This window comes from Dendrobium catenatum, unplaced genomic scaffold, assembly GCF_001605985.2.
Source record: "Dendrobium catenatum unplaced genomic scaffold, ASM160598v2 fragScaff_scaffold_743, whole genome shotgun sequence".
NCBI classification, from domain to species: Eukaryota; Viridiplantae; Streptophyta; class Magnoliopsida; order Asparagales; family Orchidaceae; genus Dendrobium; species Dendrobium catenatum.
In genome coordinates, this window is record NW_021319205.1 from 2989557 (window position 1) to 3017554 (window position 27998).

The 27998-nt window shown below is 33.9% G+C and overlaps 1 protein-coding gene across 1 annotated transcript; it reads right to left on the minus strand.

Annotated features, from left to right (window-relative positions):
* Nucleotides 1-387: 387 nt before the first annotated feature.
* On the minus strand, nucleotides 388-27989 carry LOC110110899 (hemolysin A). The gene is made up of 9 exons (XM_020842553.2): nucleotides 27771-27989; nucleotides 25255-25339; nucleotides 23865-23944; nucleotides 9963-10065; nucleotides 9709-9865; nucleotides 2429-2557; nucleotides 1382-1468; nucleotides 1033-1077; nucleotides 388-660 (listed from the first exon to the last, which is right to left on the minus strand). Exons 1-9 carry the CDS (start codon nucleotides 27856-27858, stop codon nucleotides 517-519), a joined length of 918 nt encoding a protein of 305 aa, XP_020698212.1. The 5' UTR covers nucleotides 27859-27989; the 3' UTR covers nucleotides 388-516.
* Between the last annotated feature and the right edge of the window lie 9 nt (nucleotides 27990-27998).

The following is a 27998-nucleotide window of genomic DNA, read 5'->3' on the forward strand; positions in this document are numbered from 1 at the left end:
TCAAGAATGTTCCATTTTGAATATAATTTCAAGCCTTTATTAATTTTATTAATTGCAATTGTTACCACACGCCGTTGCCACAAGCCGAACACCACCACCCACTGCCACCACCGGCCACCATCGTAACCAATCATAGCCAACTACCACCATCGCTGTCCACCATAGCTACCTGCTACCGCCGGCTGACACTGACCATTATTTCCAGCACCATCATCATCACTGGCCATCACTTTACATTGCATTTATTTTACTTCAAACAAAAAAATAAAGTAATATCAAATATTTATTTTACACTCATCCAAACAACTTCAAAATATTCTTTTTACACTATTTCTTTTTAAGCCAACCAAACAGCCCCTTAGCTAAGGAAAAAAATAATAGTAATAATAAAGGAATAAAATTAAGCTACATGTAATTGATGTAAAATATATTAGCTTCTCAACTATATATGTTAATAAATATTTCACAAGCTTCTACTAACCTCTGCCAGAACCTAAAAATTAATTAATACAATTTTTATGATGCCGCTTCATTAGATGCTATTCTCTGAAAACAAACGAGGAATTCAGTATTCCCCTCTGCTCCTTTTATTGGTGACTCTATCCAGCCTTTGTTACAAAATCCGAATTCCTCCACGCCTTTAATTATTCTTTCAAGAACCTGAAGGCAGAAAGCAAAACAAGCATTATGTTATAATGTTCAATCAAGGTAATATTCATAAGATAAAAAAAGAAGAAGTTAGAATGATGTTTCATTTATGACGGTTTTCTTACTATTTTTAAAAATAGTAATATTTTAATACAAAATTTTTAATTTTTATATTAAAAAATGTTTTAAAAAATAGTAAAAAAACTGTTCTAAACGAAGCCTGAATTTTAAATTTTCTTTAAGATTAATATAAAATATATTTTGATTGATTATTTATATATTGCACTAATCTTAAAACAAATCTAATGGCTTTGAAATTCATCTTGATTATAGTCACATTTACTGATCCTACTGATCATAATGAGAAATGGAGCAGAAATTTACCTCTTGATGCACAAGAGGATCTCTTACAATTCCACCTCCTCCAACCTGGAAATCACACAATTGAACTCCAACAGATTATTACATTGCTTTCCAGCAAAGCAAAAGTCAGTGAACGCGTTGACTGAGCTTATTTTATAATCAAACAATATATAATAACACATTCAACTACTTAGGCTATGTTTGAGATGGCCTTCTTAAAGCAATTTTTTAGTATAAAATTTTTAATTTTCTACTAAAAAATTGTTTTAAGAAGCAATAAAAGAGCCATCCCAAAAGAAACCTTAATCCATAAGAAGATGCTGAGCAAGATTTAAGACAGTGAAGAACCAACATGATTAGGATAACAGACCTGGGATCTATGAGCTTCAAACTGAGGCTTAACAAGAGTTACCAATGTAGATTCTGTCTTCATAACTTTGACGACAGCAGGCATAACCTACACAGGCATATATGGAAATATTAAGACGAGCGCTAGCCATAGAAAATAGGCCAATTATGAAGTAAAATAAAGAGTAATCTTATGGATGTTCTTAAAAAAACAAAAACTTTTGATCAGTAGTTCAGGATCATAGTTCTTAATCTTAGCTCTATCATGGTTAATACCAGATGATAAATCATTGTAAGCAACATGGAAAAACTAATAAGTTTCTGAACATAAGAGAAATGAAAAATGAACTAGATTCACACTAAATACAATTGGGAATTCATTTATACCTTAGTGAGCAATTAGTGGAGTAGAGAGAAAGCAGGAAATAGAGTTCATGAGATAAGATGAATTAAGCTCTCTTATATAAGTCAGGCTCGTTTCGAACAACTTATATTTTTATATTTTTGTTGTTAAAGTTATTTTCTCAACTACAATTACTAATATGTTTTTTCAAAAGAAACTTTTGTAAGGAAAAATTTTAAGAAAATTTCTCCATAGATATTCTGCTTTATATCGACTGTTTTCTTACCAAAAAAACAGTCAAAATGCTATTTGAAACAAAGCCTTAGACTCTGGTTCAATTTCAAACAAAATTACTTGGGTTCTTTCTTAATGCTCTCAATGTTTTGCACCAAATTTTACATGGTGAATATGACAAATTATTACACACGCTAAGGACTTCATCCTGCCTAACCTTTGTTTATGTAGTGCCAGTTCTTATATCCAGAAGCAGATTGACCTGCACCGCCTATGGTATACTTGTTCAAGTTACCATTTGAGGATTAAAAATAAAGAAATGAGCTGTAAATCAAGAAATGAGCCACATTGCTTTGGGTTATCGGGTCTGCTATGAACTCCAATGGGATTGAGGGGGATGATGAAGAAGATTTAATGAATGAAAGATAAGAGAAAATACACAGATCTGCTCACAAAATAACAATTTCTGTTTGCAAAGTTCTAAAAGCATACCAAAAGGATAGAAATAAATGATAGATCTAAGGTCACCAAGTCCACTTCTCTTGGCAATCCAGATAGATATCTCAAGTTTGTTCGTTCAATGACACAGACACGGTCATCGTGTCGAATTTTCTCAGCTACCTGTAGAAACAGTTATCGACTTAGAATTCATTAAAAATAAACTTTGAAATGGAATAACATCCATTGACAAAACGCAATCTAAAATTCCCGTTAAGATCTCAGAGTCACAAAATAATAAAGATCATAATATAAACCCAGGTTAAGAGTCGGATCAATCAGCTTCACTAGATGCTACGATCTTGAATAAAAGGAAAATTAACGTGTTAGTTTATAAAACGTATGTCCTAAGAGCTTCCTTTGTGCCAAAAACTTAAAAAAAAAAAAATCATTTTGGCTTTCAGTGTCTGGAACACAACCATTTATGTTTATAACCAATAAAAGGTTTTCTTACCTATCTAGTGACAGCCTCTAACATATATTCTTGCTTAATATAGATAAAGAGGGAACAAAAGTTGATATTAGAGGATAAGCCTCATAAATTAATTTATGTACAAACCAAAATAATCACACATTCAACCAGCTTACAGAGTTCTCGGATATCTAAAATCAAATTAAAAAATGAGTTTTCTACAAAAAAATATTAAACTTTATAAATTGAAGGTTATATTGATGCTAATAATGCGATCATTAGTGGATAGGAGATCCACTTCGGGATATTGTACACTTCTAGGAGGAATTCCTATAATATGAAGAAGTAAGAAACAACCCGTGGAATTCAAAATAATCACTCAAGCTATCTGTGAAATTTTATGGATTAATATTATAGTATTATACTAGAATACTTAAAAATCAAATTGGAAGTACCTATAATGATGTGAAACGTAAATGCCATATACTTGCCTAGGTGGCAAGATTAATTAAAGCTCAAATCAATTTGGGGAGAGAGAATGGAAATCTGAAATTAAGGTGTAATTAAAGCTAATTCAAATTCAAATTTTGAATTTGAATTGTCATTAATTGGGAGGATTAAATGATTAATTGATTTAAATCTGAAATTAAATTTCAGATTTAAATTAATGGTTATTGGCTTAATTGGAGGGACGAATTTAAGGAGTAATTAATGCTAATTCAAATTCAAATTTTGAATTTGAATTGTCATTAATTGTGAGTCTCTCCTAATTAAGAAATTTCTTTATTCCAAGGAGGAAGAGAGGGGGAGGTAGGGGTTGGTGGGCGTCGGCCTAAGGGATGGTCGGACGGGCCAACAGGGCCGGCGGCAAGGAGAACTTGGGGAGGAAAAGCCCGAGCTTGGTAGAGGATGAGAAGTTCGGGGAAATCTAGGAATTTCTAACCTCACGCTCTTAAACTTCAAGATCTCAAAGGAGATTGTAGGAATGTTGGAACTCACACAGAGATCCACGAAACTCTCCTCAAGAACTCACAAAGAGATCTTGAGAATCTCGGAACTCACAAAGAGATCCGCGAAACTCTCCTCAAGAACTCACAAAGAGATCTTGGGAAAGTCGGAACTCACAAAGAGATCCTTCTGAACTCACAAAGAGATCAACACGAAAATAAAATTTTCCATTATCAATAATTCATCCCCCAAATACAAGAGAAGGGGCCTCTATATATAGGCCTTAAGAGAAATTAAAAGACACATTCGCCCCTTGGGCTTACATAAAACAAGAGGGTAAAATGAGAAATTGCAAAAATAAATTAAAATACACTTAATAAACGAAAATAAAGCAAAGTGATCTCGGTCGTCGATCTTCAGCTCCTCGGATTGGCATGGACGGTTGGATGTCCGCATCATATAAGGATATACTATGATAATAAGTATGCCATTAGCATTGCACATAATCTAGGACAATATGATAAAACTAAACATGTGAAAATGGATAGAAATTTCATTAAAAAAAATTTGGAAGGTAGGTTAGTTTGTACACTGTATGTTCCTATATATTATCAACTCTCCGACATAATCCTCAAAGGTCTTTGCAATCATGTATTAAAAAATATTCTATATAAACTTCAAATGATAAATCTCCACCATTTAGTTTGAGAGGGAGTGCTTAAAATACAAAATCTAATGAATGATGACTTGGCGAAACTAGAAATAAATCAAAGGAATCTACTCATACATAATGAAGGGATTATGATGTAGGGTCTATAGTGATGAAGAAAATAATTAATTTGCATCCTCTTAGAATGGTGAAGGGTTACATTGTGGTGATGAAAGGATATTCGAAGTTTGGACAAATTTGGTGCTAAAACTGTTGGGCTATCAAAAGGAAATATTTTCTTAGAGAAAAAGGGTGCGAAACTCCAGATTAAAGGTTTGGGATGTTAAGAAATAAATGTTGGTACTTTTATGGATTTTCAATCAGTGATTAACGAATTATAATATTTTTAATCAAATTGCTTACGAAAAATATCTTTTAATACATTGTGTTAATGCTAGGGTGTTTCCTGAAAGCAACGTGCTGTATGGCCTGAATTCAATGACAAATATGCAAGGGTCGCTGCATTGACACTTGGATGTGTTGTTAAATAGGCAAGGGCACCCACAATGGACAGATGTGGGCAAAGAATCTAGTCTGTGAAACTAAATTTAGGATAGGAACTTAGAATATAAGTTCTCTTACATACAAATTAATTGAATTAATAGATATAATGATTATTAGGAAGATAAATATTTTATGCATTTAGAAAACTAAATGAGTTGAAGAGAAGGCTAAGAGATTGATAGTTTAGAATTTAAACTATGATATTCTGATAGGAGTCGTATTAGAAATGGTGTATGTGTAATTATAGATAAGAGTTTGAAGGATAATGTTGTAAAAATTAATAGAATTGGAGATAGAATTATCACTTTAAAGATTATTGTTGATACTAAGATTATTAATAGGGAAATTTACATACATATCACTTTAAATCATCCTATTTACATATCTAGCACCCAAAACTTTAATATTACATACATATCATCCTATATTATTTTAATATCAAATATATCATTCATATTTCCTTCCTATCACTCATATATTTTATTTCTACCACTCATATTTAATATGAAAATGAATTATAGGTGGTATCTATGTAACATTAAAATTTTAACTGTTAAATATGTAAATAGAATAGTATAAGGTGATATATATGTAAATCTACCTTATTAATATTATAGATGCTTATGCTCCTCAAATAGGATTGGATATGTGTACAAAATTAAAATTTTGGAATGACTAGAAGAATTAATACAAAAGATCTCTTGATAAAAAAAATTTTATTAGAGGAGATTTAAATGGACATGTCGGTAGAGATCTAGATGATTATAAAAGCATTCATGATGTCTATGAGTTTGAAATGATTAATGAATGTGGTAAGACCATATTAGATTTTGATATAATTTAGGATTTTATAATTGATAATACCTTATTTAAGAAAAGAGAATAGTATCGCATCACTTGTAAGATGGACAAAGCAAAACTCAGATTAATTATTTTCTTATAATAAAAATAGATCGTCAAGTTGCAAAGATTGAAAAGTTATTCTAAGTGAAAGTATATGTAATCAACATCACTTATTAGTTTTGGACTTTAAAAGGAAAGGGAAAAATATAAAAAATAAAGTAAAACATTATTCTAGCATTAGATGGAGGCATTTAAAAAGCACTAACTAAAATATTTTTTAGAGTAAAATTCTAGATGTTAAGATTTTATTTGTGTATGAGGAAGCTAATGTTATGTGAAAAAAATAATTAGTGATATTAAGAATATTGTAAATGATGTACTTGGAGTATCAAGGGAAAAAACTTCTAATAGTAAAAACGCTTGGTGGTGGAATTAAAATGTGCAAGTAAATATCAAAAATAAAAAGCTTTATTTTAAAAATTAGTTTAGATATGAAAATACTGAAAATTGTGAAAGATATAAAGAGAACTATAAGGAGTCTAAGAAAGAAAAATGCGATGCAAAGTTTTTAACTTTTAATGATTTATATAATAGATTATATACTAAGGAGGGCGAAATATATATTTTTTAAATTTTTTTGGATTACTAAACATTTTAATATTGATTGAAGACTAAAAAGATGTCAGATGAGTGGAGAATGAGTATGTTGATTCCTATTTTTAAAAATAAAGATGATACACAAGATTATGCGAATTACATAGAAATTAAGTTAATGTGTCATACTTTAAAACTAGGAGAGTTATGGAGTCTAGAATCCCTGAAAATACGCGACGACAGATTGTTTTTAAGTAATGTTCTAGCTGAGAAGAAGGTAAATTTGCAGGGAGTTCCCATACTTCAGATGATGTATACTCATGCAAAATACTCCCAACATAATGAATTATGTGTTCTCTGGCATCCTTCCTTTGATGAACTTTCCATGATGATCTTCTAGAAGTAGAAAATAGATCTCTATCACAAACGAATTCCTTTTTCAGTGCTTCTTCAACATTTTTCTCAGTTTTAAATAATTTTAAACATGAACTAACTGGATTGCCTACCAATCCGTCTATTATTTCATTTAATGCAAACTGTCGCACTTATATGGCAGAGCAACTATCCTGAATCGCATTGGGAATCAACCCTCTTTGTTGTATCCTTTCATTCTAACTTCAAAATTGAGTTTCCTCACATGTTCCCAAAGATTATCATTGAGGCCAATAAAGATATGATGCTTCTGTTCCCTGTCGTTATAGATTAACCAGCAAGTCTAAGAATCCTGGCAAGATCCAGGTACAATTTTTGACTCCCTACATTTAAGAACCAAGGAGGCATGCGAGGAAACTCGTATTCACTAGGCATGTTCTTTGAAGGACTTTCCATGGACAACTCAAAGACAAGAGGCAAATCATCACCATTAATAACATGGATTACACCACTAGAAAGAGAGCTAGTCTTCAGAGCTCAGCAACTGAGAGTACGTAACCCATTGAGAGCAGTGGCGGATCCAGCCCTTTTTTTTAGGGTGGGAAAACTCGATATAGATAAAAATATAAATACAAAAAATATAGATATATTTCACTAACAAAATTCAAAACAAAGCATTATATTTCATCATAATTTTTGAAATTAAAAAGAAAATTATTTGTATTTATATTTTTATCTATATCGAGTTTGCCCACCCTAAAAAAAAGGGCTGGATCCGCCACTGTATGTGAGTAGAAAATGTGATCATCTACAAGCTCTGGACCTGCATAATACAATAATGCAAGCAATCTCCGTGCATGTGAGAATGCAGCTACTTCTTCACTTCTTAGAACCATTTTTGGAAGTCTTTCTAGTAAGCTCGTAAATAATTCAGAAAAGCCGGTTTCTCTTAGAATTATTTTTTCATAAATGAAGAGAATTGAGGGAATCTTCAGCTCCTCCAAAAAGTAAAAGTGCAGTATGACAAAAGGCCTATGATACCACAACAAGTACTTTCTAAACCTTCTCAGCAAGATGAACACAAATATGCGGAAAGGTGGCAAACCATAATTTATCAACATGAGTAGAATTAAAGTTTGACCTTGCTTTAGAAAAAGTATCATGAACTTTCACCTTACTCATCTTGTTTTTGAGTTTGTACAGATTGACACATTGAATCTTTTGATTGATTAAGAAGACTGGCAGGCAATTGACGGATCACATCCAAGACTCTTTGGGTTTATCCACTCTTGTTATGATAACTGCACCTAATCTCGCTAGTGGAGATCTATAGTCCACTGAGGTTTACATTATCCCTTAAAACTACTATCAAGAACTTAGATAACCCATGAACTGCATGTTCAATACTCCCAGCATTTCCTGCACCATATTCTTGTCACAAGCAAAGATTTTGTGAAGGTACTAACCATACCCATAAGATAAATAGCAAGTGGATTAGCAGTTCCAACCTGAATTTCATCTTTTGAATCTTCCAACTTAATCAATTCAATGTAAACTTTGTCCATTCAAATCTCTATATTAGCTACCTCCTCTATCTCAACCTCAACATTTCCATCTTCAAAAATACCCCCACTAGTAAAAACCAAAGGTGCTTTTACTAGTTTTCTTTCATTATTAGATGTTGGTTTGGTTTTAGTGTCTTTTGAATCTTCATTTTTGGATTCTGAAAATACAGCTTCTTGGGATATGGATGTCTTGACAAAATCACTTTGCATAGGACTTAGGTTTTGATCAGCACCATTAGCTTGGCTTTGCAAATATCTCTCTTTGTCGACCAATTTATCCTCAGAAGCAGCTTGTGTTTCACTTATTGAACTCTCACTCTTCTTCTCCTCAATCATTTGCATCTTCATCTTTCTCACCTTAGGATTGTCACCGCCCCAATAGCTTCTTCCTTCTCAAATGTAGCAGTTGTCATGATCCCTCCATGTTTTCCTCGTGTATTGAGGATAGGAATCCCTCCCATGATTCAATCCCCAAGGCTCGGTTCGTCCATCTCCTTTTCCGGTTGTTCACTCCCCTTGTCCAAACGGCCTTTCATAGTGGTCGGTCATCCTACCACCCCCACCATAAAACTCCCTTCATACTCTCCCCCATCCGAAAACCCTATGTCACCCCTTATCAGAGAGCCCTAGAAGGTGACTCTTGATGAAAGGAGCACTCTTCGTCGAATTCTTCCTGTCTGATCTCTTTCCCTTTAGATTTGGCCAAGGGAATCTCGGTCAAATCATGGTGAGAGTTAGAAATCGAAATTGCCGATAGACTTTTGGATTGCATCTCAATGAGCATCTTCAACATCTCCTCCAACTCTCCAAATTGGCTCTCTATCCGATTTTTCATTGTTGAAAACCTTCCTTCGATGGTTGAGAATATCTTCTCCACCCCAGATTTTATTTGCTCCATTTTGCCTTTCAACGCATCCACCTTCTTTGCTTCCATCTCTCCAAAAACCTAGCTCTCATACCAATTTGATGGGTCTTGGAAGTAAAAACAGCAAAGGAGATAAGAAAAAAATGCAGGAATACCAATTTAGGGGCAGAATTTGGACTTCAAAAATAATGCAAGATACAATTGATCTACTATTTGAGATGCAGATCAGCCTTCCCACAAACTCTAGATGCCGCTAGAAAACTCACAACAAACCCTAAAATAAACTTCATCAAAACATAATCTCAAACCCCAGACAAACTCCCCCATAATAACCATAACACATAAGAAACATAACTGGAAGCTTCCTAATTAAAACCTCCCTAATTCAATACTTCCTAAACATATAATAAACATAACTGAAAGCGCCACCAAATACTAATTCACTATGGAGAAGAAGAATACCTGACCATAACCTACATCTATACCATATACAAAGGTTGCGCCATGCTGAAGCAAACAATCAGTAAAGCCACCTGTTGAAAGCCCTGAATCAAGTGCCACCTTTCCCACAACATCAATGCTGAGTTGTTCAATAGCAGCCTCTAACTTGAATCCAGCTCTGTTCAGGGGTCATTCACCAGAAGGTACATACTAGTAAGTTGAAATAGAAGTTGAAATGTCAGATAAAATATGCATATGTTTGATCGAATCATCACCTACATACATATTTTGGAATCTCAGCTTTTATCTCTACAACTGATTTCTCAGATACAGGTGTTCCAGCTTTATTTATCACCCTTCCATCTACCAAAACTTTCCCTGAAGTAAAAAAACCATGAAAAAAGCTAGACTTAATGCACAACAACCTATTTCAATGACGCATGAAAAAAGTGGAGCATCAGCACATTGAAACTATGAAAGGAAGAAAATAACTTGCTATTCCTAATGCACTGGCAAAATTGATTCAGCAATCATTACGCTATTTATTGACACTGTCAACAGAATTGATATTGATCATCATAATGTTCCAAACATGCATGCATACAACAGGGATGGCAAACAAGCAGTCCCCAAACATTTTCTGTTTTTAAAGAAATATGGTCTGCAGATTTGAGCAAGGCTGGTTTCAAACTTAATCCATATCTAGGACCAAAGTTCACAATTAAGAGCAGAAGAGGATTAGAGGAGTTTAGAAATTTAGTGAGGTGCATTCACGGTTTTGAAATAAGTAAAGGTACCAGTAGGCTTTGTTTTCGCAATAAAAGACTTCCCCTTGCTGTTTTGCACCCTTCCTGGACAGCAATAAGTGTCTTCCCACGATCATGACAGCAGCAAATTGCTGTTTTCCCCTTGTTCCAGCCCTCAGCTGAACTCTGGACAGTAGTTAGATGCCGCATCAGCAGGCAGTAGAGAAAACTGGGGGCATTGGGAGAGGCTGTTTGGGACCCGACCTGCAAGAAGCAACAGACAGAAGGATGGCCGATGGTTTGGGCTTCTGGAGGAAGTTGGCAGAAGGATAAGAGGGATAGAAGAGAAGATGGAAGATTTTGGAGAGAATTGAATGCTTTTCATTGATGGATTAAAGGTTTGATAATAGACAAGCTCAGCAGAAGACAAAATCTAATTCAATCCAAAACAAACTCCACAAAAAAAAAAAAAAAAAAAAAACTATCTAGAAATAACAAATGAGGTAACATCAAAATAAAAGCCAGCCACTCTTCTCACTCCTGCAGTTGAAGATGTCGTCATGCTCTGACCAGCATTATGAGTCTGATGTTAGCTTACCATCTATCAAGACTCAAGTAGATAGGAGGATTTCATATCCTATTTTTCAGTAGAGGTAGAAATAAGAAGAAAATACCTTCATTCTCCAATGTTCACAAGACTATAAAAAAGGCATCTTGGTTGAGAGCTTTTGATTATATCTTCACCTTTTAGATGGACAACTTAAACATTGTCATCATATTGAATTGAATTGTACTTTTATTTTTCACTTTAATCTAGCAATTCCTTGAAATTATCACATATGTACTCCTTTCTTTATCTAGTTGATATATTATATTTCATACAAAAATATCAAAACAAAAGAAAAATATAGCATATTTATCCTAATCGAGCATCCCAAGGTTGACTAGTCTAAATAAGAGCCTTATCCTAGCTGGCTAGCACTACTTGTATTGTTCTTACAATCTTTAATCAACAATTTGATGAACCGACTGAGCCTACGGCCCCACTAGGGTGGGCAGCAGGCAAGAAGAGAAAATGGGATTAATTCCACTTTTATTATTTATCATAGAAAACTAAAAATGGGAGGGAATTATGAAAGTTTATTTACTGATTTAAATTTATATTTGAGAGAATTATGAAAGATTTATTTAGGGAAAGAGGGTTGATTTGAATTCAGATTTTAGGGGGGGCGGGGGGGAGGAAAAGGTTTTTTAGGGAAATAGGGCTTATTTGAATTCAGAATTAGGAGAAGTTTATATTATGGATAATTGAGTTGTTTTATTTTCATTATGTAGATTGTGTTTTGATGTAGTTTTCTTTGGAGTAGTTCATAGCATCGCCTAAGATTTGTGGAGAGCCAGTCTATCTCTCAAATAGCAGATCGGATTGCTATCACTCTGTTCATGCTTAATGCAGAAAAAGATGCATATCATCCTTCATGATAGGAATGATAAGCATAAGCCAAAATTTTTGTGCAATACTTCTAAGTTTGTTTGCTTGGCCTATTATTATGTACTCCATAGTCCTTTGGCAAGTAATTTTTCCCATCATTAGTCATCTATCACTGTTACGGATGGTGAATGCACTAGCACACTACCAAAGATTACTTAGGAGACGTAAAACATAACCATCATGCATAGAATCTTTTTGATGTAATCATTGATGACTACAAACTTCAATTGACATCAACGATCAATATTCAACTTGAACCCCTTCTAAATCCATCCTAATGAATGAGCAAGGATGATTAAAAAAAAGAGTCGTGTAGAGGCCTAAACTTCCCAGGAGTGCAAGCCCTTGTAGCTAATTACTCCTCCCACTCATGAGAGAACACTCTCAATTAAGGATGGTTACTTTGATACATTTTAAATTTAAGCTTACTATTTTTAGATTTATTTAAATTAATGTGAGATGTTTGTGGGGGATGGAGATAGACTCGATCTAGATCCCATAGTTTCATCATCTCGAGAATACCAATGATCTCAATCTATCAATATTAAAGGGTCATAAGAACATCTAGGGAATCTGATTAACAGTCATAGATAGCTTCCTCTCAGAGATATCAAGTAAACTAATATGATTGTAAATAGATTTTGATTTATTATTGAGAGTTACTATAGCACCCAATAGAGAATGTACTTTAAAAAGTTCTTATAAAATAAATTTTTTTATTTTAATTTTTGTAGAAAACAAAAATAGATAACATAATAAACACAAACATAAGAAAAAATAAAAAGAGATAATATATACAATATTTTTACGTGGTTCGGCCAAACCCCAAAATTGGCCTACATTTTTTTCCCCAAGGTTGGCCTACATTGACTCCTAGCAAACCCTTGGCTAGGTTTTCATTAAATAATCTCATTATAATACAAAACATTTATATTCTCATACAATGGAGTATGATGTTAGATCGGTCCAGCTTGATGTTAGATCGGTCCAGCCGGTCCATACCAAATCGGCTTATAAACAACATAGGCGGAAGAGTTCGCCTCCTGCATGCAGATCAAACTGAACGGAACAAGAAGAGCATATTAGGAAGATTTTGGGAGAAATTTATGAAGAAAATTTGAATGTAGGGACTATTTAGAGATTTCCTATTGAATTGTATGCATTAAATAGTTGTTTTCCTAGAGTTAGGGCATCTTGAAATTGGCTTAAATTTGAGATCTCTTAGGTTTAGATTTTTGAGCTCTAGCGGCATCTAGGGATTGAGAGAGATAATCCTCTTGAATAGAGGATCAATTGTATTTTATTATTTTCATTCCGTTAGTTTGATTATTCCTATAAAAACTACTTTTTCTCCAAATTTTTTCCTTTGGATTGGTTGATTGTTCTCACTGTTTTGGTCAAGATCATTAGGTTTCCCTTAAGATCTCAAGTGTTTCCTAACAAATCGGTATCAGAGCAGTTTCCTGGGCTGAAACAGAAGTCTTTCTCGTTGATTTATGCCATGTTTTTCTCTCCGATCTTGTTATTTTTGCTGTTTGGGAGGCCAGATTTGCATCAAACTTGTTGATCTTTGCTATTGGAGCCTAAATCTAGAGATTCTCATGGCCGGAAGAAAGGTGGAAGTATTGGAAGCGGAGATCGGATAAATGAAATTTGAAATTTCAAATATCCAAACTCAAGTGTCATATATAAAAAAGGATGTTTCAACCATCCATGATAAGTTTGATTCGAAATTTTCCATCCTAGAGGAGATGCTGAAGAAAGTGCTCGAGAGCCAAACTAAAATATTATCGTCGGAGGTGAGAGAAGGTGCCAACAGCCAAGGAAGTGGGGAAAACCCTAAACCAATCAGACGAAGGGAAGATCAAGAGGTGGAGATTTTGGAGGGAACAAAAAAAATGCCTCACCTAGGGCCTACTCCTAGGGAGGAGTCAGGTAGAAGGTATGGGGAGAGGCGTAAGGGCGTTGGGCATGAGTGGAGGGGTAATGAATCTGAAAGAAGAGGAGTTGAATTTGAAAGGCAAGGACTCGATTATGATTGAAGAGGTGTCGAATTTGAAAGGAGATGGGTTGAATATAATCAAAGGGGTGCTGAATTTGAGGGAGAATATGAGATTGTGATAAAAGGTTTGGGTACGAGCATAAGAGAGATGATTGACACAATTGGGGAGAACCACCCCCTTGAGAATGGGAATTTATGGAGGGAACATAACGAATGGAGGCAATTCTAGGGTGAGGAAACTGAAGATGTCAATTTTTGAGGGGGATGATGCACATGGGTGGATCTAGAAGGTAGAAAGATATTTCTCCGTCAATGGGTAAATGGAGGAGTAGAGACTGATGGCAGCGGGCCTATGTTTGAAAGGTAAGGCTTTGGCTTGGTACTACTGGAGGGACATGCGACAACCCATACGGAGTAGAAAAAAGTTCAAGAATTGCTTGGTAGAACATTTCCAAACTGGCAAGGGAGGAGACTTCTACGAACAGTTCTTTGCCTTGACACTGGATGAATCAGTTATGGAGTACCAGGAGAGATTCGAGTATCTTGCTAGCCAATTGGACCGCCTTCCTGAGACAGTGCCAGAGGAAAATTTCATGAAGGGACTGACACCAGAGATTTGGGCAGCAATTAGCATAATGAGGCCTCATGATTTGGGAAAGGCTATGGAGCTAGCTCAATTTGTAGAGGATCAGAGGCACCTAGAAAGAGATGGGAGGCAGCAACTTAGGAGGCCCAAATAGGAGGACTACCATCTTTCTATCATCAAAGGAGTCGACACTGGGTACTCTTGGGGAGACTTCCGAAGGAAAAGACTGCAGGAGTAAGACTGGGGGACAACTTCAAGAAACTCACAGAAACATAATTACAAGACAAAAGAGCGAAGGGGCTCTGTTTAAGATGTAACGAGGCATACTCCGGGGCACAGGTATAAGGACCGACCTCTTCAAATTCTTACCGTTTGTGATGAAGAAGGAATGGAGGAGGGTGTCGTCTTCCCACCTTGTGGACAAAGTGGGTTTTTAGGAGGGAAGTATTGTTAGACGGTCCATACCAAACCGGCTTACGAACAACAAAGGTGGAAGAGTCCGCCTCCTGCATGCCGATCAAAATTAACGGAGTAAAAAGAGCATATTAAGAAGGTTTTGGGAAAAGTTTAGGAGGAAAATTTGAATGTGGAGATTGTTTAGAGATTTCCTTTTGAATTGTATGCATTAAATAGTTTATTTTCCTAGAGTTATGACATCTTGAATTTGACTGAAATTTGAGATCTCTTAGGTTTAGGTTTTTGGGCTCTAGCAGCGTCTAGGGATTAAGAAAGATAGATCCTCCTCTCGAATAGAGGATCAATTGTATCTTGTTATTTTCCTTATGTTAGTTTGATTATTCCAATAAAAACTACTATTTCTCTGATTTTTTCCTTTGGATTGGTTGATCATTCTTGCTATTTTTATCAAGATCGTTAGGTTTTACTTGAGATCTCAAGTGTTTCATAACATATGACCCCTTACAACAATCAAATCGCATACTCTCTTTCAATGGGTGATTACAACCAAAAAATTTGAAATACAACAAAAATAAAAAGATATAATAATAATATTTTCTCTCAAAATTTTTAAATGATTTTGCTATCATAACCCAAATTTATAATAAGATGACAAATTAAATTTGTCCCAATGATTTCTTTAAGAATATTTGAAAAGACAATTTTTAATTAAAATTATAGTTTATGTTATGCAATGATGATTAAAATTTTAAGATTACTAAATACATTCAAATTTATTTAAACAAGAAAAATATTAATGGGAGAATAATTTCATCATCATAAACAAGTATAAAAAGGATTTTCCAAACAACTAACAATTATGCAATGATTGATTTAAAAAATGAATGAAAACAAAAATAAAATCAATTTTATGTCAAATTAGTCATAAAAGAGAAAATATGATCAAAATTTTTTTACTCAATATGTAAAGATGAAGGATACAAAGCTTACAATAATCAACTTCAACATTTGAAAAGATGAAAAAGATGAAAGAATTTCTCTACTTAATCTTCCAAGAGAATGCTTTGAAAAAGAATTTTGCAAAGAGAGTACGCCTTGGGTTTTGCTAAAGAGAAGTGAAAAATAACGATAAATAATTTTTATTAGGATTTTGCAAGAGAATGATAAGTTTGATTGAGAGAGAGTGTTTGCAAGAGAGAGAGGAGAAAAACATTAGCAAAAAAAAAAAAAAGAATTTAAAGAGATTTTCAATTGCTTATTTGAATTTTGAAATACATGAATAATTTTAAAACTTCAAAATTCCTTTCAAAATACAATTAATAATTAAATCAATCATATTGATATCGTAAATCTATGAAATTAAATTGAAATAATTCAAATCAATTAGATTAAGTCAAATCCATGAATAAAGAAAGCGGCCAAGGTGTATCTATATAAGGATAATTTAGCTTAAAAAGATTTAAAATTAGGCTTTTTAATTTATATTTTGAATTCAATAAAATATGGTAGCATAGATATGATGAATTAAATACACAAAATTATAAAAATAAATCAATGATGGCCAACCTACACAAGAATCTAAGGTATTTAATACATCATGCAATTGAAGATGTTTTCAAACTATTTAAATTTTAAATAAAAGGGAATTTATTAAAATAAAATATTTCATGAAAATAATTTAAATATTTACATGAAAATATTCTATATAAAATTCAGTCAATTAATATTTTGAAATGATGAAAATAATAAGAATAATATAGGAGAAATAAAAGAATAAATGAGAAGAGAGAAAACAGATAATGCTATAATTTGAAAATAATAATTTAATCAGGGGCTGTAAAATATCATAATAAATTAATATATGAATAAATATTTATAAAGAACAAAAAATGAATATAACTTATATTAAATGAAACATGTTAAAAAATGCAAATGGATAAATGTTCATTTAATGCAAATGGTCAAGTTTATCAACAAATGATAATGGCAAATGATGCACAAATAATATTAAATAATGTTTGTACCATAATGAAAACAATTTTTACAAATAAATAAATATTTATTTTGTAATAAATTTTAATTTTATGTGCAAATGTTATCATTTTATGCAAAATAATACAATTACTTAACAAAGTCCAATCAATTACTTAGCAAAGTCCAATCCATTTTAATTTTAATCTTCTTGAGCTGTCTTATCAAACTGGGTTTGAGATTTCATCTGAAACACTTAAAATTAAATGTTTATAACTTTCAATTATATATTTATTATCATCAAAATACTGAGTTGTGTAGCTCATGGGGTTAATAATCTCTTTTTATGATGATGATCCTATATTTTTGAGCCACACGAGTCATTAATTTAGATTTTGATGATAACAAATATAAAATTATAAGCTACAGACATTTACTTTTAAGTGTTCCAAGTGAAATATCATATCCAACTTAATCAGCAGCTCAAGAATAACAAAATCAAAATGAGTTTGGCTTTGGTGAGTAATTATATTATTCTATTCTAGATAAAATGAATCAATTTAATAATAAAATTAAAATTCATTATAAAATAAATATTAATTTAGTTATCAAGCTTATTTAAATTATTTTGAAAATATTATTTAACATTATTTGTACATTACTTCTAATTATCATTTTTTTATAGGCTTGATCACTTGTAATAAATAAATATTTAATTACTTACATTTTTATAACGCTTTATTTAATACAAGTTACAGTGATTACTTATTCTTTATTACTACTCATTCATTCAATAATTTACAGCATATGATCAAATTATTCTTTTGTAAATCATTAACTTATATTTTATCTCTCTCCTCCATTATTATTTTATCTCCTACATTATTTTCATTATTTACATCATTTAAAAATCTTCATTTATTGAACTTTACATAGAATATTTTCATGTGAATATTTCAATTATTTTCATGAAATATTTTATTTAAATGATTTCTCTTTTATTTAAAATTCAAATAGTTGAGAAAATATTTTAGATTGCATTTTGTATTAAATGCCTTGGATTCTTGCAAGAGCTGACCACCATTGATTTATTTTGCATGATTTTGTATATTTAATTCATTTAATTTATCATACTATGCTAACATATTTTATTAAATTAAAACTTTAAATTAGAAAGCTAAATTTCAAATCATTTCAAAACAAAACTATCCTCAAATGAAAACAACTTAGTCTCCCCATTCATTCATGAATTTGGGTCAATTTAATTGATTTAAATTATTCAACTTAATTCTATGGATTTATTCTTAATTGCATTTTAAAATTATTACAAAAAATATCTTCACCGAATTTTGAAATTTGAAAATTATTCATGCATTTCAAAATTCAAAAAAGCAATTGAAAATCTCTCCAAATTCTGTCTTGACCCTTTTTTTTCTCTCTCTCTCTCTCTTCTAAGTGCTCCCATTCAAGCAAACTCACCCTCCTTTACATAAGTCTAAGAAAAACATTGTTTCTTGTAATTTTTCATTTTTATCATTTGCAAAATTCTAAATAACTCTCTCGGTAAAATATTATTCAAAGAATTCTCTTAGAAGATTAAACAAAGAAATTTTTTTATCATCTTCATCTTTTCAAAGGTTGGAGTTGATCATAATAAGCTTGGAATCCTTCATCTCTCACTTGTAATTATATTTTAATCTATAATTAATTATATTTAATTTTAAATTAATAATGAATCAACCATGGTTTAAAATTGCACAATATGAGGCTCGCATTGAGGCCCGCCTTTGCGCAATTCCAGTAAAAAAACGCCTTGATGCTTACGTCTCGAGTTTTTTTTATGAGGCTTGCGCCTCAACTTGATTGAGGCCCGCCTCGCCTCACCTCACTGGCATAAGGCTTACGGCTCACGCTATATATATTAAAACGTACATAAATCTTGAAGTAAATGCTTGACATTGGACTCTATAGGAGAGGAGGAAGGGGAGAGAGCAGTTCATCATAATGATAATTCAAATGAAGAACCCCTTAGTGATGATAGTGCTGATGACTTATGAGTTCTTATGTGATATGTCATTGCTATTTATTTTTGGAAATTTGAATTATATGTTAATGAAAAGAATACTGGGATTTGGAAAAGATAAAATTTTGAGTTGAACTATATTTCATGTTGTCTTATTATTGGGATATTTTGATTTCACTTCATATTTTATGTTTTTTTATGTTTTATATTATTCACTCATTAGTATATAAAAAATTTATCATTTTATGTTTACGCAATCTTTTGATTTTGAGGCTTACGCCTCAAAACGCCTTGAGGCTTACGCCTTGCCTTACGAATGAAAAACGCCTCAATACCCGAATACGCAATTTTAAACATTGGAATCAACTGTTCTGATTTATAATTAATAATAAACTAATTATAATTAATTATATTTAATTTAAAATTAACTATAAATCACTAATTAATTATAATTATTTATATTTAATTATAATTAATCATACTATAATTATAATTATAACAGAATTTGAGCAAAAAATCTAGAAAATAGGATTTATGTAGAATTTGAAAAGTATTAAAATCTCCAACAAGTTAAATCCTCGGTTTCTCTTTGTTTGTCGTCTAAACAGGATTTAGGGAAGAGCTAGATCTCACGACCAGTTAAATCCTTCCTTTTCCTTATTTTTGCTTCAGTGGATTAATGGGTCTCAGCCGAAGAAGCATGCGAATGGGAGAAGTTACCTTCACAACCAACGAACTCCCTTTTGTTGCTTCCGATCATCGATTAAAAAGGCGTTCGAGGCGGAAGCCTCGAGGCGCGCCTCGAATCGAGGCGGAGGTCGGGCGAACTAAGGCTTAAGCCTCGAACGTTCGGGCGAGGCTTACGCCTTTTTCATGGAGGCGTACGCCTCACCGCGTGAGGCGTCGAGGCGCATCGAGGCAGCGCCTCGAAAGCGAGAAAGTTACCTTCACAGTCAGCGAGCTCCCGTTGTTTCTCCCGATCAAAATGTTGTAGCTTACGATCCGACAGGAAAGGGAAAGTCGTCGAAGGAGCCAAAGAAGCGACGCGTCCAATCTCTACACCTCCTGTGAAGCAACGAAGCCAAATAGCAAGGACGAAAAGAGAAGATGAAAGGCAAACCGTAGACGCAGCTAAGTTATTATTGATTAACTTAGTTAATATAATTTAAAATATTAATTATTAAACAAATTAATTAAATAATTAATAATATAATTAGTGCATGAATTAATTATCTATTTTAACTTAATTTAATAATTAGTATTATTAATTAAATTTTAATATAATTAGCCTAATTAATATAAATTACATGTAAATTACGCGGTATGCTCGGTACTGAGCGGTACATGCTCGGTACTGAGCGGTACATGCTCGGTACTCTCGGTATTGAGCATATACAACAAGCAGAATTTCAAAATTACTCTTATAATATAATTTTGTTCTGGGGGCGCTGCCCCCGGAAACCCCCGCATCTCTCTCTCTCTCTCTCTCTCTCTCTCTCTTTGTGGACCGAATAAATCGTGAGGCTTGTGCTTGCGAACAAGGCAGAGGCGGAGAGATGGGGGTAGTTCGGGTCAGTTAGGTAGAGGGCTTGACGGCTTTGAGGGGGTTGGAGTTCGGTTCAGCCGGTTGTGGAGGTCGAAGAGTTTCAATCGGTAGGGAGGTTTTCAAGTTCGGAAGAGCAAGGGAGTCGAGTGGGGTTCGGAAGCAACGACGGGAGTTCGTTGCTTGCGTGAAGTGGGAAGAAGGGAGAAAACAACGAAGCAGGGGTTCGCTCATTTTAAAGACGTGACTGGAGCGAGATCGATGCAAGTCGCAGGATTTGCGGAGTTGACGTAAACGGAGCCAACTTGCAGGATTTCTGCAAGATTTGTGTAGTCGAAAAATCAACACTATCAAAAGCCCGCTAATGTATCAAAGTGCACATATTCATCCTACTATCAAAAGCCAGCTACTCTCTCTCTCTCTCTCTCTCTCTCTCTCTCTCTCTCTCTTTGTGGACCGAATGAATCGGGAGGCTTGTGCTTGCGAACAAGGCAGAGGCGGAGAGATGGGGATAGTTCGGGTCGGTTAGGTAGACTGCTCTATGGCTTTGAGGGGGTTGGAGTTTGGTTCGGCCGTCGTGGAGGTCGAAGAGTTTCAATCGGTAGGGAGGTTTTCAAGTTCGGAAGAGCAAGGGAGTCGAGTAGGGTTCGGAAGCAACGACGGGAGTTCGTTGCTTGCGTGAAGTGGGAAGAAGGGAGAAAACAACGAAGCAGGGGTTCGCTCTCATTTTAAAGACGCGACTGGAGCGAGATCGATGCAAGTCGCAGGATTTGCGGAGTTGACGTAAACGGAGCCAACTTGCATGATTTCTGCAAGATTCGCGTAGTCGAAAAATCAACATTATCAAAAGCCCGCTAATGTATCAAAGTGCAAATATTCATCCTACTATCAAAAGCCCGCTACTCTCTCTCTCTCTCTCTCTCTCTCTCTCTCTCTCTCTCACTCACTCTATCTCTCTCTTTCTCTCTCTGTCTCTGTGGACCGTATGAATCGAGAGGCTTGTGCTTGCAAACAAGGTAGAGGCGGAGAGATGGGGGTAGTTCGGGTCGGTTAGGTAAAGGGTTTGACGGCTTTGAGGGGGTTGGAGTTTGGTTCAGCCGGTTGTGGAGGTCGAAGAGTTTCAATCGGTAGGGATGTTCTCAAGTTTGGAAGAGCAAGGGAGTCGAGTGGAGTTCGGAAGCAACGATGGGAGTTCGTTGCTTGCGTGAAGTGGGAAGAAGGGAGAAAACAATGAAGCAGGGGTTCACTCTCATTTTAAAGATGCGACTGGAGCGAGATCGATGCAAGTCGCAAGATTTGCGGAGTTGACGTAAACGACGCCGACTTGCAAGATTTCTGCAAGATTTGCGTAGTCGACTTCAGCCTCTAAAGATAATGATTTCAACATTTTTTTTTTTTACAGAGGTCAACACATCTATATTCCATTATACCTGCTTTCTTTAGTGTGGAAAATCAAGCTTCAATTACGTAAGTTTAAAAAATCAATACTATCAAAAGCCCGCTAATGTATCAAAGTGCACATATTCATCCTACTATCCATTCAATGAATTCATCAATTGTATGTTTATCAAAATGGAGATTAACATCTCAAGCGCAAATTTTGGTGTTTGGGAATAATCATGTTAACCATATAGCTTAGAGCCGCATTACAGAGTTCTGATAATCACAAACTTAATTTGGTTAAGATGATTTTGGGCTAACTCATTTTTGCACAGAGCTTAGTACCAACAACTGCAGACATACACTGGAGAATTAAGATGCAGGTATTATAAATAATTATAAAACTTATACGACTCAGAAGAAGACTATAGCTCAAGAAGAAAATGACAAGCTCAAAATTCACTAGGTCAATGTTTCATGACAAGCCAGAGTCAATTCGAATAAAGAGTTGCATAAGTCAAATTTTGAAAATATATCATATTATTTGAGTCATATTTCAAATAAAAAAATTGATGAAATAACTAGCACACACATAAATAAATTTAATAAAAATTATTTTAAAATTTAATTAATGCATATGCTCATAACATATTGCAATATGTAATGTTAATCGCACTATACAACATGCTCTAAATTCGGTGAATCCAATAATATCAATTTACATTACTTAAGGGCTTTTTTAAAATTGTATTATATGATGCCTTTTGTATAGTACAGTTAAAGTTAAATTTAAATTAAAATCATCAAATATCTTTTTTTAATTATATTAATTCAAAATTTGAAATGTTCATATTGTACAATATCTAATGTTTTGTATTACTGGTTTCTTAATTTAATCTAATCAAGCAGTAAGAACTAAAGGACAAATTGATACACATCAGGCTTAACTAATCGAGCTGTACAATCTTAATCGAACCAGACGACCGATTAGAACTCAATTTGCATAATACAAATAAGTTTGTATTGATTATACTATACAATGTTACATTATACAGTACAATCTCCTTGATTTTTCCTCTCATCTTATTTATAGGGTTTGATTTTAAAGCAATACAAATACCTTCTAAAAATCCTAAGATAGGGGGGAGGCAAAAAAATTTAAGAGAAAGAAAGAAAAGAAGTTTGCTTTTGCGAGAGATCTTTTGCCTTGTTTTGTGAATTCTAAAAGAAGAGATCCTATTATTAGAAGTGCACTACTTGGTTGTTTCTCCTCTATTCTACCACCATGCTACTCCAATGATTTTTGCGGCTTATCAAGAGCTTTTGTATTGTGATAGTAAGGGATTCTTGATATCACAAAAAGCTCTTTGTGCTTTGATTGACTAGCGGGTGGGCTAAAGTAGCAACTTTCTCGCTGAATAGAAGAGGATGCAGGGTTTTTCATTACCCGTTAAGGAGGGAGGTTTCACTGCCTTACATTTGCAAAATGAATGGTTAGTAGAATTCTCGAGAAGATGCCTTGAGGAGTGGATGTAGGGCAGTCTGGGCTGAACCATTTTAAATTGGTTTATGCACCATCTTATCTTACTTTTATCTACTTTCACCATTTCTTTTGGCTACTTGCTTATTTCCGTTTAATCATGTTCAATGGATGTATTAGTGAATATTGATGATTACATATTTTGCATAGATCTCTAGTTTACACTCAAACTGTGATAATCTTATTATGGGTTCTTGCAAAATAACCTATAAGAAATTTATGAGTCTGCATTCTTAAATTTATTTCACTAGTTATATCTTGATTTGCAATCTTTTAAGAATGAAAAAAGATATATATATATATATATATATATATTCTCAGTTGAATTTTTCTATTTATTTTTAAGTTATTTGGAAATGAGGCTTGACTTAGCTTAAAACAGTGAGGTAATATTGAAGATCTTTAATTAGACATGAGAATAAAACGAAGTGCAGCACTAAAAGGTTAAAGACAATGCTGGAGCAGAAAGCAGCTAACCTTGTAATATCCATGACTGAATGAACGTTCGGCTATATTGCTGATACCGCTCGAGGCATACCTCATCTAATCTCCTTTTTCTGAAATGGAATAAATCAGCTAAAGTAAGAAGCAATATTAAACAAAAAAGAACATCACTGTCTATCACGGCTTCCAGATCAGTCTTTCTCTCATGAAAAAGAAACTATAGAAGAACTGAATAGAAAGAAAAAGGAAGATGAAGGTAATATGACAAAAGTGTAATGTAAAAGACTCATGAAAACTAGATAAAGATCAACATGTAGCACTTTTTATGGGAATGAATAATGCAAAAGGATTCACAAAGCTGCCTCCGATATATGGGATAAGGCAGATAATCTTTTGATAACCTAACAAGAAGAATACATTGCCTATAATTTTCAAAACAAGCTAACAATGTAGACTTAAACGATAATGTGGCAAGTAAAAAAAAGAACTCAAAGAATAATTATACACTAGCATTTAGCATTAGGCTAGTCAGAACATCATCTAAACCTTCATTGAGATGCTTCTTGATCCCACAAATACATGCAAACAATTACTTAGCCTCTGTCTGCTTTTAAGGAATTCAAGGAGAGGAAATGTAAAAAAGTAAAAAATGAAAATAAAAATGGTGAGGGAATTGAATTGGCGTTATCTTTCACCCACTTATTTTGGTTGACGAGAAACTGAATGAAGGACAAAAAAAGTTTCTTGTTTGGTTGATAAGAAATTAAGTTTTTATTTGTCAAGAGGAGATAACATGTGAGTCATGACCATGATCCTATAATTTTTTTTCTCATTTTGAACTAGGTTAGATAGGCAATTGTTAGTGGAAAAATGAATTTGTTTGTTTTTCTTTGGTAAATCTAGTTACCTATTAGTTACATTGGAAGCAAGCACCCAAAAAAATTATAAAGTTACACGCATTTGTATTCCCTCTAATTCCATTAAATCAAACAACCTCTTTTTTTTATCGGGGCTAATTAAACTTGGCTCCAATGTAAATAGTAAATATTATACGGAACTCCCATATGTATTTTGAAACTACAACTGCTTCACCAATGGTTAAATATTAAAATGTTAATCTCAATCCATTCTTTTGAAATTACACATACATGACCTAATGTTATATATTATAGTACATGTTAAACCGAGTTCATTAACTAAAAGTATCACAAATGGAATGAAAGTGTAATTTTAGAAAACACATAAGAGAAGTGTGTAATACTGATAGGAATTAATTATAGTTAGCCCATCTTGTTATCATCTATAATACAAAAAAATAAATAAAACAATAGATGATAATGCCCAAAGCCTTGCAACATTAATAAAAGGATGCACTTCAAACCTTAAAAATTTTAATAAAAATAGTCAGAAAAAAGAAACTTACTTTTTCTGAAGTTGAACTCTCACATGCTTCACAGTCGCAAAGGTCCTGTTAGGACATGAACACGACCTTCCACTAACCAATGCCACTGAAAAGCAAAATTTCAAAACAAACAATAAAAAATGGAAAGTGCATAATTAAGCCATCAAATGGCATCAGTTTTATGATTATATGTAAAGAACTAAGAGCAACATTCTTTGCTAAAAAAAACAACTATTTTCATTTAAATATAGAAGCAAAACATGTAACTGAGATGATCCTGACAACTAATAAATAGCCTAAAAAGTTGTATAGATCTTCTAAATTAAAGCCTTCTGAAAATATTAAAAATTAATAGCATAGATAGAAATGAATTTGAATTGGTTTATAAGTTAGTAGTTAATGTAGTTCTACTATTTGTATTAGGTAGAGTTGGTTATGTTAGGGTAAATGAGTAGCAAAATGTGCCCTATAAATACTTAGATGCTCTTCATTTGAGAGTATTTGTGAGAATGAAGAAATGAACTAGTTTCAAGCCCTACGATTTCTTCTTAACCCTTCCCAATTTCCCATTTTATGGAGTTTCCAACACTCTTGAATCGTTGTTTATCCTCTCTTTCCTCCTCCCTATATTCCAGTGATCAAAGCAATAGGTTCACATAAATTGGTGCTCCCGTTGAGTCTCAATGCCGCCAAGTGCTACACTATCATACCTGTCCAAATTCAATGCTCGATTTTCCCCAAAACAATATCCAAATTAACCTCTTCTCCATTGCAAACAATACCTGATCCTCCCACCATCCAAATCCATATTCCTAGCCTCACCACATCTCATGCCATTATCAAGTCAATCCTTCAAGATCTGTCAAAGTCATTTACCAATTCGCCATGGACCTTATCAAGCTTCTCGCTATCTCCACACCACGCCAAAACCATCCCAAAGCCATTGCACATAGATTCCTCGCCTCTTCCAATGTCGCTACCAGATTTCACCACAACAGAAGCCATCGATTCCAATTCCTAATTGCACTATCCAATGGCAACCAGAACTTGCGATGATATTGCTTCCCTAGATAGCCAACCACAACTATGCCTCCCCCACCAAGACATGCTATCCACAATCATATCCTCAAAACAATGAGGTATCACACCTCAGCGCATCATAAACTCTACCCGTCACAATCCAAGATACCACGACAATCTAGGTATAGTTCATGCGTTATGATAATCCCATATCTTGTTGTCACCAACTTCACTCAAGCTTTTGGATGCACGAATAGTAGCCAAATGCAATTTTCCCTTATTGCCTGTAGTCTTATGTCATCAGCCTCCATTCAGACCCTCACCTCAATGCAGCAGATTCATCACTTCTTATTGATCACTCAATTTCCTACATATGGGAAACAAGAAAACACAAAACAAATTTTATTCCTTGGATCCACAATATCTTCCGCATCCTCTACCCTTTTCTTCAATTAATCTAGCACTAGCCGATCCTCATGGAGAACAATATCGATTTGGATGAGGAATGTTGGGCAATACTTAATAATCAGGAAGGCAAAACAATGTCTCTATTTGCTATTGTGAAAGATATTAGATTTCTACTAACAGAACTTGAACAATACATAAAACAAAATGATCAAAATGAATAATCAGAAGCACCAACATATCCTTCAAATATGATTTCGCCTTCCACCAAAAATTTGTCCACTCCCAGTATCGCTCAGTCCAAGCAAACAAATTACATGATACAACATATCAAGCCATATCTAGACGAAGTTTAGGACAAATCAAACGAGAAAGTTTCTTTATTGATAAAGTCGTCAATGTTTTTTGAGAAGTCAAAGTGCCGGATAAGTTCATTGATTCAATAAAGATTGATAATACTTCTATGATGGAATGCTTTTGCAAACCTCCCGAGTGGTTCCCATGTACGCTGACCGAGTTCCTCAAGTACCCAACCGTATGCATTCTATTTTGTGACCTTATTTTAGGCCCAATGCATAAGCAGGATCCGTTTGACAATTTGTTATTGGATGGATGGTCATCACCTCTATCTTTCCAGTGCTTCGTCCAGAAGCACGGCTAAACCAAGCGACACCTGCATTGTCGTCAATGGACTCGCACACATTTCTTAACCTAAAGATATTTCATGGAATTATTGATTCGTTCTTTTGACCTCAACGCAAATAAGTTTTGAAGGGGTAGGTAATGATAATAATCTTGTAGTGCGTATAACAGCTAAAAAAGCGTTACTGCAAGTCCTAACATATTCACTATTTGAGGGTATTTGAGAAAACAAAGAAATGAATTAGCTTCTTGCCTGTGATTCTCCAGTCCCCCCTTCTCAATCTCCCATTTTCAACAGTTTTCTAAAGTTCTCGGCCCTCCGTTTACTTCTCTACTTCCTAAATTTCGTCGACACAAGCTGCCGGTTCTTATCACCATTCTTGTAGTACAATAAAAACTTTAAAAAAATTTAAAAAAAAAAAAAAACAAGGGCAAGAATCATGGAAACGGGAAAAATATAAGAAACTGACCCTGCAATCTTCGGCTAAAGCTGAATTTTGAAGAGTCGGAGAAGAAAGCGACTGCAGTTGAGCGAAAGCTCTGCAATTGGAGAGCCATATTTCTTCACGTCCGGCGAACTCCCCTTCACACTCTCAAGTCGGAAATCCAAGGAACGGAGACGACGGGTTCGGCTTCAAAGCGAGTCTAGCTTAATTTGAGCCCCCAGACAGCATGATCAATTTCAACGGCCCAGATGC